Here is a 16,483-nt window from a genome sequence, read left to right on the forward strand (position 1 = left end):
GAGAAGGCAGGAATAAGGTTTTAGGCACCGGGAGGGTATTTGCATGTGCCTACGTGAGGCGCGGGGTGTGTTGCACGGGCTCGGCGCGGCGCACACGTGCTTTGGCAGGCGAGAGGCGATGCCTCCCATCCGCACGCACACAGGTACGTCCCCTTCGCCATGCTGGGGGGGGCTGGGGTCAGGGGTGAGGGGCTGACCCACCGCCTGAGGGTTGGCCACCAGCCCCACCCCACCCCCCCGCCCCCGTACAAAATGCCCCTTTCCCTTCTTCCAAGCTGCTGGAACCCTGGGATAACTGCTAAAGGGCTGGGAAAAAATAGCTTTTCTTAAAGGGCAGGTGATGGTGGTGGTGGTGGTGGGCTGGGGGATGATTTAGGGCTGCCCTGTCATTTCCTTCAGCTCAATTATCCCTCGGAAGTCCCGGCGTGTGTGTGCCCCCCCTCCCCTCCCGCTTCGCCGGCCGCTTAACTTTTGGGTGCTTGTTGTTTGGCAGGTACTTTTAATGGGCTGGAAAATATTCTTCCTGTGAAGTTGCAGTTTTGTGGGGCTTGAATGAGTCCAGGCAGCCGTTGGCTCTGCCCAGCGCCTGCCGATTGGCTCGGCAGCCCGCGGGGGGACCGATAAGGGCGGCTATAAAAGCCCTCGCCACGCTGGTCCCCCAGCCAGCAGCAGCCAGAGGGGCCAGGCTGCGCATCCCCCAGCCTCGCCAGCATCCAGCCTCTCTCCACCCGGGAGCTCCCAGCCGGATCCACAGCCTCACTCCAGCCGGAGTGGAAGAGGAGAGAAAGACACACGCACATACACTATATATATATATATATATATAAAAAAAAAAAAAAAATTCCAAACTAGAAAAAAAAAAAGCCACCCAAAAAAAAAAAAAAAAAAAAAAAAAAACCACACTTAGCGGAAACTTGTCAGAGAATGCTCCTAAAGTCTGGTTTGCTCCTGCTGCTGGTGATCAGTGCGTCTGCATCCTATGAAGCTGAACAGAATGACTCTGTGAGCCCCAGGAAACCCAGGGTTGCAGCCCAGAACTCAGGTAACACCCAGCAAGGAGGGTTTTCAGCCTGAACCCTGATGTCTTAAACTGTTTCAGATATCTCTACTGCTGATTTTTCTTTTTTTTTTTTCTTTTTTTCTTTTTTTTTTTTCCTCTCTTTTGCTATAACTGCTGGTAGGAGCAAATATTAATTTAAGGGTCTGGTTAAGGAGGATATTGGTGCGTAGCTGGAGAAGAAATCTTCCTTTCAGGAGCTGGGTCAGGGAACCGGTGTGTGATCTGCTTGCAGGATGCAATCCCTTCTCTCTCCTCCTCCCCCACCTACTGAGTTCCATGTACTTTCCCCCCCCACCTCACCCCCCCACCCCCTATTTGCATGTATCTTTCTCTCTTCTCCAATTGCAATCATACTTTGGTGTTAAATTCCTTGCTTTTTAGGAAGTTGATAAAATCCGTGGAAATTTGTCTGAACCATTGTTCTGCCAAACATCTGTCTATTCAAAGAGGGGGAGAGAGATATGCGACTTTGAAGAACGCAGTAACCTAGAAACTGTCCACCGCTAGCATTTATTTTCAAAAAAACTGATTGCTATCAGTTAGATGGTACCATAAAAATGCGATTGTGACATTTAGCAAACTTGCTTTTACAATGGATAGAAAAAAAAAAAAAATCGCTGGCAAGTCATCTCTGGATGTGTCTACTTTGTGCACTATAGATGCTTAGATAAGTTGGACACATTGTCTTGAACAATGGAAATTAAAAATCTGTCTTCTAGTATACTGAAAAGATATTAGGTCTCTAATTTGGAGCTCATTAACAGATGTCTTATTTTAGATCTGCAAGGCTCTGCAGCATTATACTAGGGTGTTTGCTCAATTTCCTTTTGTATTTGGTTGCTATAGAAACATAGGGTCTCACTATTGCACCGTGCCTAAAACAATAAAAGCTTAATGCATACTAAGTCTGCTGAAAGCAAAGTTATAATTTGAACCTGTGGAAACATAATTATGGGAATGACTTGGGCGATGGTGAGGTTATGAACTGGGGAGAGGATGATCTTACCAAATATTTCTCCCTTCAGGCACGTAAGCAAGAGCGGAGAACGAGAAGGGGTTAATTGGGTGACTATTCTTTTTTTTTTTTAATTTTTTTTTCTCTCTCCTCTTTTCTGTAAAGATCCTAGTTCTATAGATACGTCTTTAGGCTACAACTTAGCTCTTAATAAGGTGTGTTCTCTTCCACTAAATGCAAATCCTCACTTTTCCCACACCTAGGATTTTGATGGGAGACGCTGGGTTTGCATTTCTTTCCTAAAGAATGTCTGGTAACACGATCTGCAAAAGTAATGAATATGCCTTGCACAGCCACATAAGGGGACAGATGTTCATCTTACCAAAAAAAGGTTAATCCCTACTAATTTCAGGGCAATCATGTGGCAATACTGCTGATTCATTGTTAAAATGCATAGTATCTGCACTAAAAAAGACGGGATGACATGGATACCCTCCTGTTCAGACTGACTGCTGCCTCGACGATTTTAATTATACATGGTCAGCTCCATTACCTGAACTTTCTCTGCCCAAATGCCCCTTGTCTCTGCGAATCTTTGGCAATACGACCTTTCCTGGCTATGCTTGCAAGCTGCTGGGTACCAGGTCAGTATTTAGCACCAAGCTGCTCGTGCAAGTCCTTTGCAGTACTGCTAATGGACACGCAAGCTAAAAATTGTAGGTTTAGGTACGTTAGGCTTTTTAGAAAAGCAGAGGTAGCTCCAGCGCCAGCAAACCCAGCGCTGCCTCGCAGTAAGTGCAGGTTATTGGCAACCGCCGTCACTTCAGTCTCATTTTCTGAGGAGGTTTGTGAGCCAGGTGTTGCCAAGCTGCTCCGACCTCCCGTTGGTCCAGGACCGCGGAGGAGACCTCGCCGCCCAGAGCTCCCCATGGGCTCAGCCTCATTGCTTTGGTCTTCTTTAGAGGAGCTCTGGAGAAAGCTGGAAGTGCATGCAGTCAGCATGAGGTTGGGATGGACCTATAGGTCTCCATCTAGCCAGGGACTACCCGATGTAACCAGTGGAAGGGTTTGGTAGTTGCCATCTCTGTTCCTCGTTCTCTCGCATGACTTCGGTCAATGAATCCCTTTGCGGGGAAGTTCCTCACCTCTCCCTCCGGTCCCCAAAAGCCACGAGGCTACTGCTTGAGCGTGACTTTGCGCCGGAGAAGGGCTTTCCAGCACGGGGCAAGGGCGAGCAGCGCGGGGCTGACGTAGTGCCTGTGCCTCTCTCCGCAGCTGAGGTAGTTCGCTGCCTGAACAGTGCCCTCCAGGTGGGCTGCGGGGCCTTCGCCTGCCTGGAGAACTCCACGTGCGACACGGATGGCATGTACGACATCTGCAAGTCCTTCCTGTACAGCGCTGCTAAATTCGACACTCAGGTACGGTTACGAGTATAAAGGGGACGAGAATAATACCTCGCCGTTAGAGCTGCCTTTTCATGCCCTGATTCAATGAAGGGTTTTTAACGAGTCCTAAAACATGGGCTTTGCTGAACGGATGCCTTAATTTCTCTGTCCTCATGGAGATGGGGTCTGCGCAGGCTTAACCCTTCCTTGCTTGCAGCCCTTCCTGCTGCTCAGCTGCTCCTCTGACCCGTGGTGTTGGTTTTTTGGCTCCGAACGCATCCTTCAGGGCTGTTTTCTACGGTACATTTTCCACATACTGTATGCTACGTGTGAGGACTTGGCAAGGAGCGTTTTGTGGGGCGGAGAGCTAAGTTTCCTCTTCAGGAGGAAATATAAACGTTCTTCTAACAAAGTAAGTCTTCTGACTGTGTGACCTGGCACAGGGCTGGGATTTGAATTGGAAGTCTTCAGGCCTGGGAATGCACGGCCAGATCAGCCTCTCCGGAGCTGCAGTCACTCGCTGCAGAATAAATAGGATAATATCAGAGGGCTGTGGCTCTGCCAAGGCCCCTTTCCTCCTACTTTCTTCCCAAAACGTGCGCACCCCCCGTGTTCCCTGTGCTCTCACTCCCGAGGACAAACCTAAAAACTCCTAAAGCATCCTGAGGTCTGGTGAACCAGATGTGTTAAATCGCTGGCACGCAGCGAGCGGTCCAGCCCCCTCCCGGAGGGCAGAATTGGCCCATCTCTGGTGCTGGCGCTTTTGGGTCTGTTCACGCCACGGCTTCCATTGCCTACATCTTTTGGGAACGGGAGCTTGCTGTTCTCCCTGGACCGCCTGCATCCCAACCGAAACCACTGTGAACCGTAACTGTGTGGTAATCGCCAGCATTTAGGGTCCAATTCCCTGCCCTGATTGGTAAGGGACCTCCAGCAGGTCCTTAATTGCAGCAAGGGTAATTAATAGAAGCCAGCCACAGCGGAATACCTGCTAATACATCCCTTTCTATGAAATCTGCTGCAGTTTTAAGTTTTTTCCTTCTGTTTCCAGGGAAAAGCTTTTGTGAAAGAAAGCTTGAAATGCATTGCAAATGGGGTGACGTCCAAGGTGTTCCTTGCCATCCGGAGGTGCTCCACGTTCCAAAGAATGATCTCCGAAGTGCAAGAGGAGTGCTACAGCAAGCTGGACATGTGCGGCATTGCGAAACGAAATCCTGAAGCCATCACGGAGGTTATCCAGCTTCCAAATCAGTTCTCAAACCGGTACGTGGAGCTTTCCTCAGCTGAAAGGCAGGAACTGAAAAAATGGGCAGCACGGGGAAAGAAATTAGAGGCAGCAAGTTGATTAATTTCTTGCAGGTCCTAATGTAGCTTATCCGAAGTAATGTTCTCTGCCTTTTTCAAATCCTTGTTAAGTTTTACCAGCATTCTTTGGATTCTCTTTTTGGGAAATACACTTATAAACATCTCCAGGGGAGAATCATAAAATTAACCAGTCATACATGACTTCAAAGCCTGGAGTTTGTTTCGGTGTTAGTTCTTCTCCTTTGAATGCGGTGTAATGGTAATCAGAGCTTCTAAATACCAAACCGGTTCCATTAATACAGCATCTCTGGCGTGCTGAGCACTTAAGAGCTTCTCAGCATCTTGTAGCTTCACTCCTGCTGCCATCCCCTTCCTCAGGTTTGTGTGGCCCCTCCAAACTGACTTACCCTGGGAATGGGAAGGACTGGGAAAGTTTAAAGGGAACCAGCAAACAGGCTCCTCTATAACCTTCTTCTGCCGTGATCTAGTAGTTCATGTTTCTAGGGACAGCCTGGTGTTCTTAACAGTCCCTTTTAGGGTTGTCTTCACCCCTGTTCCTTCTTGATAGCCAAGGCTGCCTGCAGCAACGGGCACATCACGCTGCTTCCCGGTGCCTTTATCTGAGCACAGAACCGCCCTGTCCCCATCCTCCAAGGACAAGGGACAGAGAGAGGCTTCAGGGAGCTGCTGCAGTCTGCACAGTCACGCTGCAAGGGCAGGGATGGCTTCCTCTATATCCTGGAACAATCAGTGCTGAGTCTTGTGATTGGGATAAAAGGGATCTTTTTTGAACACTTTGAGTAAATATGCTCTAGAATCAGAGTGCAAGCAGACCAAGCTGCAATTTAACATGTTGGCTGGCTGTGGCAAGTGCTACAGCTCCTCTGGGGTGGCTGTTTGATTTGATCTAGAAGCATCTTCAACTTCCAGATCCGTCCTGGGACAGGCATGCAAGTGATATGTAGATGCTGCAGCTCTGCAGCACAAATTTGTTACAGAAAACTCCATTGTACATATTCTAGCCAGAAAATTACACTTGTGGGAAGGCGAAAATTATACTTGTGTGTCTTTCCCCCTAGCAAATTTGGAAGAGGTTTGCTTCAGTGTTCCCCCAAGGGCTGGGATGAGGCACAGGCAGCACTTCATCATCATCATCATCACGTCACATCAGTGTTTTATAGGCTGAAAGAGCAGTTCGGGTTGATGGGATAGTCGGCAGAGTTAAACAGCCCTTGGTGGGGCTGTAGGGGTGTCGGGGCGAAGGGAGGACCCTTGAGCGAGGGAGGATGCAGGGACAGCAGCAGCAGCAGTGTCATACGTGTTGGGGATGTTCCTCTTCAGAGGGCTGAGCCTGAACCGGAGCCGCTGTCTCCTGAGGCAGAGGGAACCCCTCCCCCCCAGCCGCCAACCCTCGTCGAAGCCAGAGGATATTATGCCATGTTGAGTAACAAAAGCAGCAGGATTTCCCAGCTAATAGTTTACACTAAGGTCTCCTAAAGCATCCTGCTTTCCCAGCCCCTGTCCCAACATAGCCACAGAATAAGAATGTGCCACTTGGCCTGGGACACTGAGGGGAAGTAGTTAAAGGTCATAGCATCTTCCTGCGATTTAATCTCATGGCAGGAGCAGGAGGAGAGGAAAGCCTTGTTGCTTTTGCTTCCAGTCGAGCTCCCGAAAGGCCCTAGCGAGCTGTTGGCTTGCAGCTCCAGCGATGGAAACGGCCGAGCTGGATTCGCGTGAAGGAGGTGGAGGCAGCGCGGCAGAGGAAGGCGGAGAGGATCTGTTCCCCTGTCCCGGTAGACTGGGACGGGTTTAGGCTGGCTGCGTGGCTCGCACAGATGTGTTCAGCATCAACTACCGTGCACACTTCAGACCTTAACATTAGCTCTGCCGAGCTGTGCCTCAGCGTGCCAAAGCCTGGTCCTTTTGTACTTGAAGTGCGGCAGAAACTCTAACCTCACCTGACCTCCACTGGCTGCTCTAAAGGCCAGAGCTGAGAGTTAGGAAAGGGTTTGAATGTGAACTCTCATTTCCCTCTTCCTTCCCCTCCTCCACCTGCAGGTTATTCTCTTCTCTGCTCCCGTGGAAAAATGTCACGGTGACCTTAAAGGCTTAAAATAAGTTCCCCGCTGTCCTTTCAGGCAGAAGCGGCACAGCGGCTATGGGACTGCTCCTCGTTTCCCAGCCTTCACTCCCTAGGAAGATGCTCTCGTACCGTGAGGTCCCACTGGCCAGCTTTGCTCTCTCCCAGCGCTGGTTCAGCTTCAGCCCCGTGGAGCATCGTCCCTTTGAGCACTGTTTTCTCCTCTTGGCTCAAGCAGCGCTGGGGAAACAGATCAGCACAAATTCCTGGCTCCCTCCGTGAGCGAGGAACGTGCGCTTCAAGGCTGCTGGAAGGCAGAAAGGGAGCAGCAGGCTGCAGAGGAGGCAGGCACGCAACAGGGCAAAGCAGAAGGTCCTCACTTGTGATTTAATGCATGGTCAGCTTGTTGGACGTGACAACCGATTGTATGTCCTGAAGAGCTGTCCCCAGGGAAGACGGGCATCTGTCAGGCTCTGACGTGGACTGAGCTTGCTTCTCTTCTTGCTAAAGGCTGTGCATGCAGGGGAAGGGAGAGGGACAAAAGGGGCTGGTGCCACAGGGATGGACACATTCATAGGAGGGGTCGTGCCAGCTCCGACCGGTGGCCTCTTTAGTCCGTTAGCCTGTCTGACGACGGGCAGTATCTGCCTCTTGGAAACATGCAGTTCCTTTTCTCCCTAAAGCTCTAGAAAGTCAGGTGGTTTAGCAGCAAGTAAAACACACATCGATGCCAATTACTACATCATCTCAGCTCCTCGCTCCCACCTTCTTCCCAACCCACCAGGGTAACACCAGAAGCGCTTGTGCTTGGAGCCTGTGACCTTGCAGAGCTGGAGCAGCCGCTCATTTAGAACAACTGAACTAGAAGTTTGACAGGTTGTGTTCCTTCCGTACGTCATGGGCACTGCATCTCCAGTCCAGGGTGTTTGTTAGATGCAATGAGAATATGTACAATTGCGCACGTCAAAAATCCATTTCAGACAAACCCTGAATGACTGAAAAGTTCTGATTCCCATAGTTTTGTTGCAATGACTGAAAAGTTCTGATTCCCATAGTTTGGTTGCAATGACTTAAAAGTTCTGATTTTCAGGGCATCAGATGCAATTAGAATATGCACAATTGCGCACATCAGAAATCCATTTCGGACACACCCTGAATGACTGAAAAGTTCTGATTCTCACAGTTTTGCTGCAATGACTTAAAAATTCTGATTCTCACAGTTTTGCTGCAATGACTGAAAAGTTCTGTTTCTCACAGTTTTGCTGCAATGACTGAAAAGTTCTGATTCTCACAGTTTTGCTGCAATGACTGGTCTCTCCTGGCTTGAGATCAGCTCTTACCTTATTTCTTTTGTCTGGCTGGGAGCTGCCTTGGCATAACAGAGGGAAACTCTCGTTGCAGGTATTACAACAAGCTGGTGAGAAGCTTACTGGAGTGTGATGAAGAGACTGTCAGCACCATCAAGGACAGCTTGATGGAGAAGATTGGCCCCAACATGGCAAGCCTCTTCCACCTGCTGCAGACAGACCACTGCGCCCAAGGCCACCCGCGGGCAGACTTCGCCAGGAGACGGATCACCGAGCCGCAGAAGCTCAAACTCTACTTCAGGAACCTCCGAGGTGAGGGGTCCGTCCCGGCCCACGCGAAGCGCAGCTCCGCCGAAAGCGCGTAACACCTCGGGGGAGCCACGCTGGGTGTGTAAGGGATGCGAAGCGCTACCAAAGCTGAGGTCTCTCTTCTAGAGGAGGAATGCACCCAACCCAAGTGTACTGTAGCTAGTTTTAATAACGACTAGGAACTGGTTTTAGATTTAGTCATTCATATTTTCTATTCCTCTCGAACAAAACTTTTTGCATGGGTCTGTGTTCAGTGTCTCAGCTTTCCTGCCATCAAAACGTCTCCATCTCTTTTCTTCCCCACAAAAAAAAAAAAACAAAATCACACAAACAAAAAAAAAGATATTCCTGAACGATCTTAGTCTTAAATATAACCGTACAGTAGTCAGGCCTTCAGACATCGAACCCTAAATGTACTGTAGTGCTAACACCAGTGAAGTCTGAAGAGTTGGCACCGAGGAGGATAGCTTATTCTCTCTTGTAGTAAGCGGGTAGGCGGCGATAGATGCACTACTAACTATTGCACATCCTAAAGATGTCGGTGGAATTCGTGTTATGAATCTGTGCTGGCCATGGACGAATATGAATGTCATATTCCTGGTCTCTTAGTGTCATGCAGTCCTAACCCTTCCAACAGAGCTCTTCTTCACCCGTGGATTCACCAAACTCGCTAGCTCTGGATGAGTCTAGTTACCGTGACCTGGCACCACAGAGCAAAATGAGTTAAAACTAAACCCCCCACCCCCCCCTCCCCAGCACACACCAAATCAGGAAAAGAACATTTTGTACTACGGAAACGATTAAAAGAGGTGCCAGTCTATGGCTGAAGCTAGTCAGAAGGTTACATAAGCCTGCATTGTATTTAAAAGCTAACATCTATGTACTGTATTTAACTGTCTAAAGCTTTAAAAGAAATCTAACAAAAACAAACCCTGTCTTAAGACTAGAGTATTAAAGGTCTTGCTCTAACTGTGGTATAAATAGTTTTAAAATCTGTCATGTACTGTACATAAATTCCACGAGAGTCTGCTTGAAAGGAGCAGAATATAGTAACTTTATTGCATAAACTTAGTTTTGTAAGTTAGCTATTTCTTTTTTTCCTGGAAACAGTTATCTCTGTTGTATTGCAGAGTTCACATTCTACTCCGTGGCCTTTTTATAATGGAAGAGAGAAAAATGTTTAGGACAGAAATTACAGGGCCAGAAGAAATGAGCGTCTCATAATTAAAACGGGGGGAGGGGGGGCAGGGGGGGAGGAAGAAGAGTTCAGGCTGGCCAGCCCTCGCTCCACGAGACGTAGCACAGCCCAGGCACAAGCGCTGCTGGGGAGAATTATCAGATGGCTGACAAAAAGCCACCTGGGGATCCCATAGCTGCCTTCAGAAAGTTGATTTCTGGGGAGAGGCAGGAGGAAAAATTTAAAAAAATTAATAATTAAAAAAAAGAAATCCTTAAATTCGCTGAAGCTTCAGCAGTAAAGCAGCGTGCCTGCCTGGAGAGGAGCCCTGCGTTGCTGCTCTCGGCGCTGCCTTTCCTGCCATCCAGCTCTCCTGCAGCCGGGGCGGACGGGAGCGGAGCCGCGCGGCTGGGCCACCCCAGCGCCCTGCACAGTAGCCTGGCCGGGCTTCGGCGAGCCAAAAAAAGCCACATTGCGGCAGGCCATCAGCGAGGCCAGCTCCACGCTCCAAATCTATCCCGTTACAGTCTGCCTGCAGAGTGGATGACTCTTGCTCAACTAGTTAGAGAGCTAAGAAAGGAGGGAATCTATTTTTCTTTTCAAAATCTAAAGCAATATAACTTTTTTTTTTTTTTAAACCACAAAGCCTTTAAACAATAACTTGCTGCTAATATATTGAAAACAGATGCAGTGGCAGCATTTCTAATATTGCTGTCTTCATTAAATGTAGCCCAAAAGTGCTGTCATAAAATTGTAAGCAGCAAAAAATGTTGCTGACGGTAGAGGGTTGTTGGTTTTTTTTTTGGTTTTTTTTTTTAATACTCTGAATCGTGCCATCCAGGGCAAGCAAGATGCAATATTGCTCATTCTTAAATCACAGTCAGGTAGATAAGAGTCCAACACCAGGAAGTTTTGCAAGGTGAAAACCAAAGGCCCCTTGAATATCCTGACCCTGAAAGTTTGATTTACGCTTAGGAACCGATCCCAGAACCGCGCACGTGCCACTTCCCACCCTACAGCATCCCCCCTCCCGCTGCACCGTTAGGAGACGAGGATGACTAAAACAGGGACGTCTGCTGGGGTTTGTGCATCAATATTGCTGTTTGGGGCAAGAGTTATAGAAAAATAATAATAATTTTTAAAAAAAAGTCTTTACCTGGCTGGAGGCAGCGTCCAACCGACCGCCTGGATGGCTGCGCCGGTGCGATGGAGCCTCCCAGTTTGGGTACCCAGGGCCTCAGTGGGCTCCACCAGCAGAGCTCACTGGGGACATCGATGCTTCTCATGGCCAGCGGCTTCTCTTGTTGCTTTGCGCATCCATTTCTACAAAAACCCGAAGACGGTTTATAAAGGCGCTTGCAGGGCCAGGGAGGGGCCCTTTTGGGTTGTAGTAATGAATTTTATTTTTTTTTCCAGTAGGAATTTAAGCTTGTTGCCCCCTGGATACAGGTAGGGAGATGACTGGGAAAATAATTCCCCCCGATTCGATTTGCTCTGGGACCACAGGTGACTGTGCAAAGCAAAGCCCAGCCGGGGGCACCCATGGGTGCCCTGTGCCGGAGGGACCCTCAGCTGCATCCCGAGGCTTTAGTAACATCAGTTGGGTTGGTTTTTATTTTTTCCCCAATGCTGAAGCAGCAAGGAAGCCGCGAGCACACATCCATCACATCTAATTCCTGGGGTTCACCTTGCCTAACTTTTGCCATCCAGCCTAAGCTGGTCGCTTAAAGCTCCCTCTTACTGGGGAGGGGGACGTGGGGGTGGGAGAGGTGCTTCCCATGGACTGGGAAGGATGCCTAGTTCCAAATGGTTTGAATGGTGAGAGAGATCCCCCTGGGGATGGGGAATGACTCTCGATGTTAAGTCCAGCTATTTCACATTTTATTTAATCTCTAATGCTTTATTTTTTTAATCTTGCGTTCGTTGCAAAATGATTTCTCGCGGGGGTGGGGAGGGGCTTCTCTAGAAATGTTTGCATGATTCTCATTGTGATTTGTTTGCACTTTAGATGTTTTGTGCCATTATAAATTTGCATTATGTATTTATAATTTAAAGATACTTAGAAGGGGAGAGAGTTTGGGGGTTTTGGTTGTTTTTGGTTTGGGTTTGGTTTTTTTTTTTTTTTGCTGAGTACTGGAATAAACAGTGAGCATATCTGGTATATGTCATTATTTATTGTTTAAATTACATTTTTAAAGCTCAGTGTGTTCATATAAAGGTTATTTGAAACATATCATAGTAATGAGAAAGATGCAAGTTATTTTCTTTGCTTATTTTTATAATTAAAGATGCATTACATAATGAGGCCTATGTTGGATTTTTCTTCTGCAATGAAATAAAATGTCAAATTTAAGGGGGTTTCGTGTCCGACTCTTCCATTGACCCTTACTGTGACTGTACTACCAATGAGCTGGTGGTGGCACTTACCTTTGGCTGAGCATTGTAGCTTTTACATCTCCTCTGGACACTGAGTAGCTGGGGGTCGGCGCAGGGGATGCGGGGTTGGGGGTCCATCGCCCCGTCTCCGGCAGCGAGGCAGGAGGAGGACGCGTAGAAGGGGCTGAGTGTGGAGTAAACTTTTCCCAAAGTAGCTTTTTGGCATCTAGACCACCTGAGCATCACTAGAATAATCCTCTGAACACACTCGGTCTGACCAAAATCTCCGATCCTGGGCCCCGCGATGCCTGAGAGTGGCTGTAAATCCCGGTGCTAATAAAGCTAATAAAGCTAATAAAGCTCGGGTAATGGTTCTCTCTGACAGTGGCCTAACCTTGTAAATTGTCTCTTATTCAGCCCGATAACAAAATGCAGGCAGAACCATTTTTTAATGAACGCATCCGTAACACCATTGCAGGAAAAAGAAAATACCTTGATTTTGACTTTGATCTACGTGTAAATGTGCATTTACACTTCATTCAGGAAATCTCTAATTTCCAGTGGAAGATAAAAAAAAAAAAAAAAAAAAAGTTTAATAATCATCAGAGGAAGACTGGCAGGCTAATTCAGACTTACTGCTCCAAAAGCTACTGCGAAGTTTGAAAAGCCGTTTCCCCCACCACATGACAGTAAGGCTTGTCCGAGAGAGCCAAAGAACGAGGATTGGCGATACAGTTGGATTAAAATAAAATCTCTTCTCCCTTCTTGCTTCATCCAGCAACTTAGAAATTACCTTGAAAAGAGGCTATGAAAATTTTGCTCCTGTTGAAATCTTTTTTTAGTCAAAAGCTAAGTTCATAATAAGGTACGGTAACTTATCAAAATTAGAATTTATCATTCTTTGCAAAGAAATAAGCCTCTGTGGCTTGTGGCATTGAGAGTCGACGAGCCAGAGCAACTCTTATTGAACATCGCTGCAAACCGGGGCCAAGGTGCTAGCAGAATTGGCCTGGCCTTGAGCTCCTGCTCTCACTGCTGTTAATTAATTCATAAAAGGTACGAGCCCCCCGCCGCCTCCTTACCTTGGTGCTGCTTTTGGGAAGCAGGAGCTGAGCTGGAATCTCGCTGGTGTGACCTGGTGCCGCCGGTTGCCTTGGCCTTCTCATAAACTCCTTTCTCCAAATGAAGAGGTTAAAAGCCAAGAAGAATTCCTAAGAAGCATCCACATCACTGCCATAACCGAGCATTAAATCAGTTGGGTTTACATGGGAATACGAAACCAGTTCCCGTCTGGTTTCCTAAGATGCGCCAGAGGTCTTTTGCTTTCCCATTTTTTTTGTATTTTTTTTCCTAAAATCCAAATATTTTTTTTTATTTTTCCTAAAATCCTAAATCCAAAAAAAAATGGATTTGCTTTCCTGTTACCAGGAATCCCCAAATCGCTTGCTGAACACATACACCCCCCCACCCACCCGTAAATCCCTGGCTGCTAAATAACACCCCCCGAGTCCCCCCTCTGTAGAAGCCAAAGCAGCAATTAGCCAGAACAACCAAAATTTACGTTTTCTAGCAGCATTGCATTGCTAGAAACAAAGCCAGCTACCATCTCTGCTCTTGCAAAAAGCGCGCCTTGGCAATAGTACAGATGCCACGCTTCCAAAAGCTGGCTTTCACAGCTGTTTTGTAATTAGTAACCGCTATAAACTGATTACTGGCAATACAATGTACTATTCATATGAAATCTTCATAAATCTCAACCCGTATGGCTTCGTCATTGGCAAAGAACATCCCTGAAATGAAATTGTTCTCGGAGAATTGGGGAATTTTGCTGGTCTGAAGCACCTCACCCCAAAGCACGGAGTCACTTAGGAATCTGGACAGGTCGATAATAATTCTACACAACAAATTCTGTCAGAAATCCTGCTAATTCGGGGTTGGGGGGTCGTTTTCTTTCCCCCCTTAGCTCCCCTGACTGCTAAAACACGACCCTAAAGAGTAAATGCCACAAGAACTCTCCAGCCAGGTTCAAAGCGAGATCAACCATGCTCCATCAGGAACGGCAGCATCACACCTTCTCCTACACTGCCCAAACTCAAGCCCAACCTCGTGGCAGGGATTATATATCCTATAGATAAAAATGGCAACAATTCATTTACACAGCACGTAAGGCAGGCAGCGCGAGTCAAGTGAAGGTCTTTTAAAAAGAGCAAAGGTGTTAATTAGGCAGCTTGGAGGGTTGTTATCATTATTATTATCATCACCATTATTTTCATTATTATTAGTTATTTTGCATTGTTATTTTGTATTGTTATTTACTATTTATTTCATTCATGGGACATTTTTACCTGGCGTCCCCAACCGCGACAACATTACTGAACCCCAACAACTTCTCAAGAGCCAGAAAAACAGCAGCAGACTTAGGAAAAAAAAAAAAAATACGGCAGCAGCAGGGGTCTAATGGGAACAGCCCAGCCACCACAGTGGAAAGCCTGGGCAGAAACTGGTCGGAGGAAAGGAAATCTCAGCTTGGTGGCGGCAGAGGGCTTGGTGTGTGGTAAAGTCCTGGTTATCGTCCTCAAAACAGACCAGGGGTTAATTTGATTTGGCCGAGACCCAAAGTACATGATTGACTGATGTTCTTGTCTTGTCCTTTTTTCTTTTTTTTTTTTAAGTTTTATCACAAAACAAGGGGAAAATTATTTCAGATTTTCCTGGTCCTCACCCTTCCTGCTTGCTTTGCTGTTCTGAGCAAAGGGGGAGAGAGAGAAAGAGCGAGAGCAGGAGAGGAGGAGTGTGATCTTTGGCACTTTGAATGACACTGGGCAAAATGACGGGGAGCGAAATTTGGGAACAGATTTCGCTTCCTGCCTCCTGTGAATGTAGAAAAATAAAAAGCAGGAAAAAAAAAAAACAACCAAAAAAAAAACCACCCTTCCACAATATAATAAAGGACATTGTCTTTGCCATCATGATTCAGCCAGTACGACCGGGAATATGAAAGAAGTTTAAAAAAAAAATAAATTAAGTAGGATGCTAAAAATATAATTAAAATGCAAACAAATGGACTCCGCAGTGGTCGTTCCCATCATGATGGGCGAGATACAAAAGGAAAAGGCAGAAGAAATGCAAACGGCTGCAGACGTCACTGTGCTGCAAATGGGGGAACTCGCCGTCGCAGGACAGCGAGCTATACAAATGCAACTGGGAATTTTAAATATATATATATATTTCAGTGTAAAGCAATGGCCAAATATTATACCAATGGATTTTGGAGGGGGTAACTGCTTCAAAACCCACTCTTTCCGAGGCCTGATCAAGGGAGGGATGCTCAGCACCTGCGGGAAGCTTACAGAAAACATTGTTCAACAGGGTAAGGTGCTCCCCTAAACTCCCTTCTTTCAATAAATCAGCATTTTCCAAGGACACCACGACTCCTCACCTGGTTCACATACACACCTGTGTTTTCAAAGGCCGGGTTCCTCCTCAAAAAGGCCAGGTTGGGCGGTAGAGGTCACGTCAGATGATTTTTGCTGTAAACCTCTTTATCCCAGCAACACAGAGGGATCCACGTCGCAAGCGGCTGGAGAACCTGAGGCAGAAAATACCTGCGAGAAACACGGGAGTTTTATTCTAGACAACAGCTGGAAAAACTAGTAAAACCTGTATGAGCTCATGGGGGGGAAACGTAATTATTTTCACACAGGCGGGATTTTTTTCTTTTTTTTTTTTTTTTCCTCTTCGTTTTTATCATTAAGCAAACGCTGGGATAACCCGGATTGTAGCTGCAAAGGGTGGTCACTGTTACCTGCCCCTTCCCGCTTCCCCCTCCAGCCTTTCCCTTGGCCGGGATGGATGCTGAGGGTCCAGGCACACAAACCGAAGCTGGTCATAATGGTTATTTAAAGAGAAAAATAATTTTATGGAAAATGCGTTGCCCTGTCTTCTCAAGCCGGGGAAAAAAAATTCCAGTTGGTTCCTTTGCCTTTCCGTCAGGGTTATTTTTCATCAGCAGGCTTGGGAGTGTTTTGTGCTGCAAAAACAAATCCCTGCTCTTCTCTCGATGTGCTGTTTGGCTTGGAGTAATCAACCGGGCTCAATAAAATCATCAGCCATCTCCAGCAGGTCATGCCGAAACCCTAGCATGGTTTTGCTCTCAACTGGGGAATTTAGAGAGTCCAAAGCAGCAGAAAGAGCCCAGCTATTTATTTTTATTACTGTGCTGATAATTAATCCGAGAAGTTTTTTCAGGACTTAAAAAAAAATCTTTTTCTGAGCTGTTGTTTGCTTAACTGTTTCACATGTGTGTCTTAGAATCACTTTTATTCGCTGGCCATGATTTTCATGGGAATGAGGTGTCCATCTGGGGGATTCGAGTTCACATTTGTGGCTAATTATGTGAAAAAGGTGCCTTTGATCTTTTCCTAAAGCCGCCTTTATTCCTACAGCCACGGTGAAGAGCGTGGCCCCCATAGGGTCGACTCACAGAGGAAAATGTAAAGAATGAAATTAATCTGAGCAATAAGAGG

The 16,483-nt window shown here is 47.0% G+C and overlaps 1 protein-coding gene across 1 annotated transcript; it reads left to right on the plus strand.

Moving 5' to 3' along the window:
- The first annotated feature begins 886 nt into the window (after positions 1-886).
- Positions 887-11,882, plus strand: STC1 (stanniocalcin 1). The gene is made up of 4 exons (XM_037371841.1): positions 887-1,042; positions 3,291-3,433; positions 4,452-4,663; positions 8,190-11,882. The coding sequence occupies exons 1-4, from the start codon at positions 925-927 to the stop codon at positions 8,458-8,460; spliced, it is 744 nt and encodes a 247-aa protein (XP_037227738.1). The 5' UTR covers positions 887-924; the 3' UTR covers positions 8,461-11,882.
- Positions 11,883-16,483: the final 4,601 nt, after the last annotated feature.

Source organism: Falco rusticolus, chromosome 20 (assembly GCF_015220075.1).
Source record: "Falco rusticolus isolate bFalRus1 chromosome 20, bFalRus1.pri, whole genome shotgun sequence".
Lineage (NCBI taxonomy): Eukaryota > Metazoa > Chordata > Aves > Falconiformes > Falconidae > Falco > Falco rusticolus.

What these genes read in the sequence shown, in the direction of transcription:
- STC1 (XM_037371841.1), top strand. Translation starts at nt 925, where the DNA reads ATGCTCCTAAAGTCTGGTTTGCTCCTGCTGCTGGTGATCAGTGCGTCT. An exon ending in CTGCTAAATTCGACACTCAG is followed by an intron (nt 3,434 to 4,451) that starts GTACGGTTACGA and finishes TTCTGTTTCCAG; the next exon opens with GGAAAAGCTTTTGTGAAAGA. An exon ending in CCAAATCAGTTCTCAAACCG is followed by an intron (nt 4,664 to 8,189) that starts GTACGTGGAGCT and finishes CTCTCGTTGCAG; the next exon opens with GTATTACAACAAGCTGGTGA.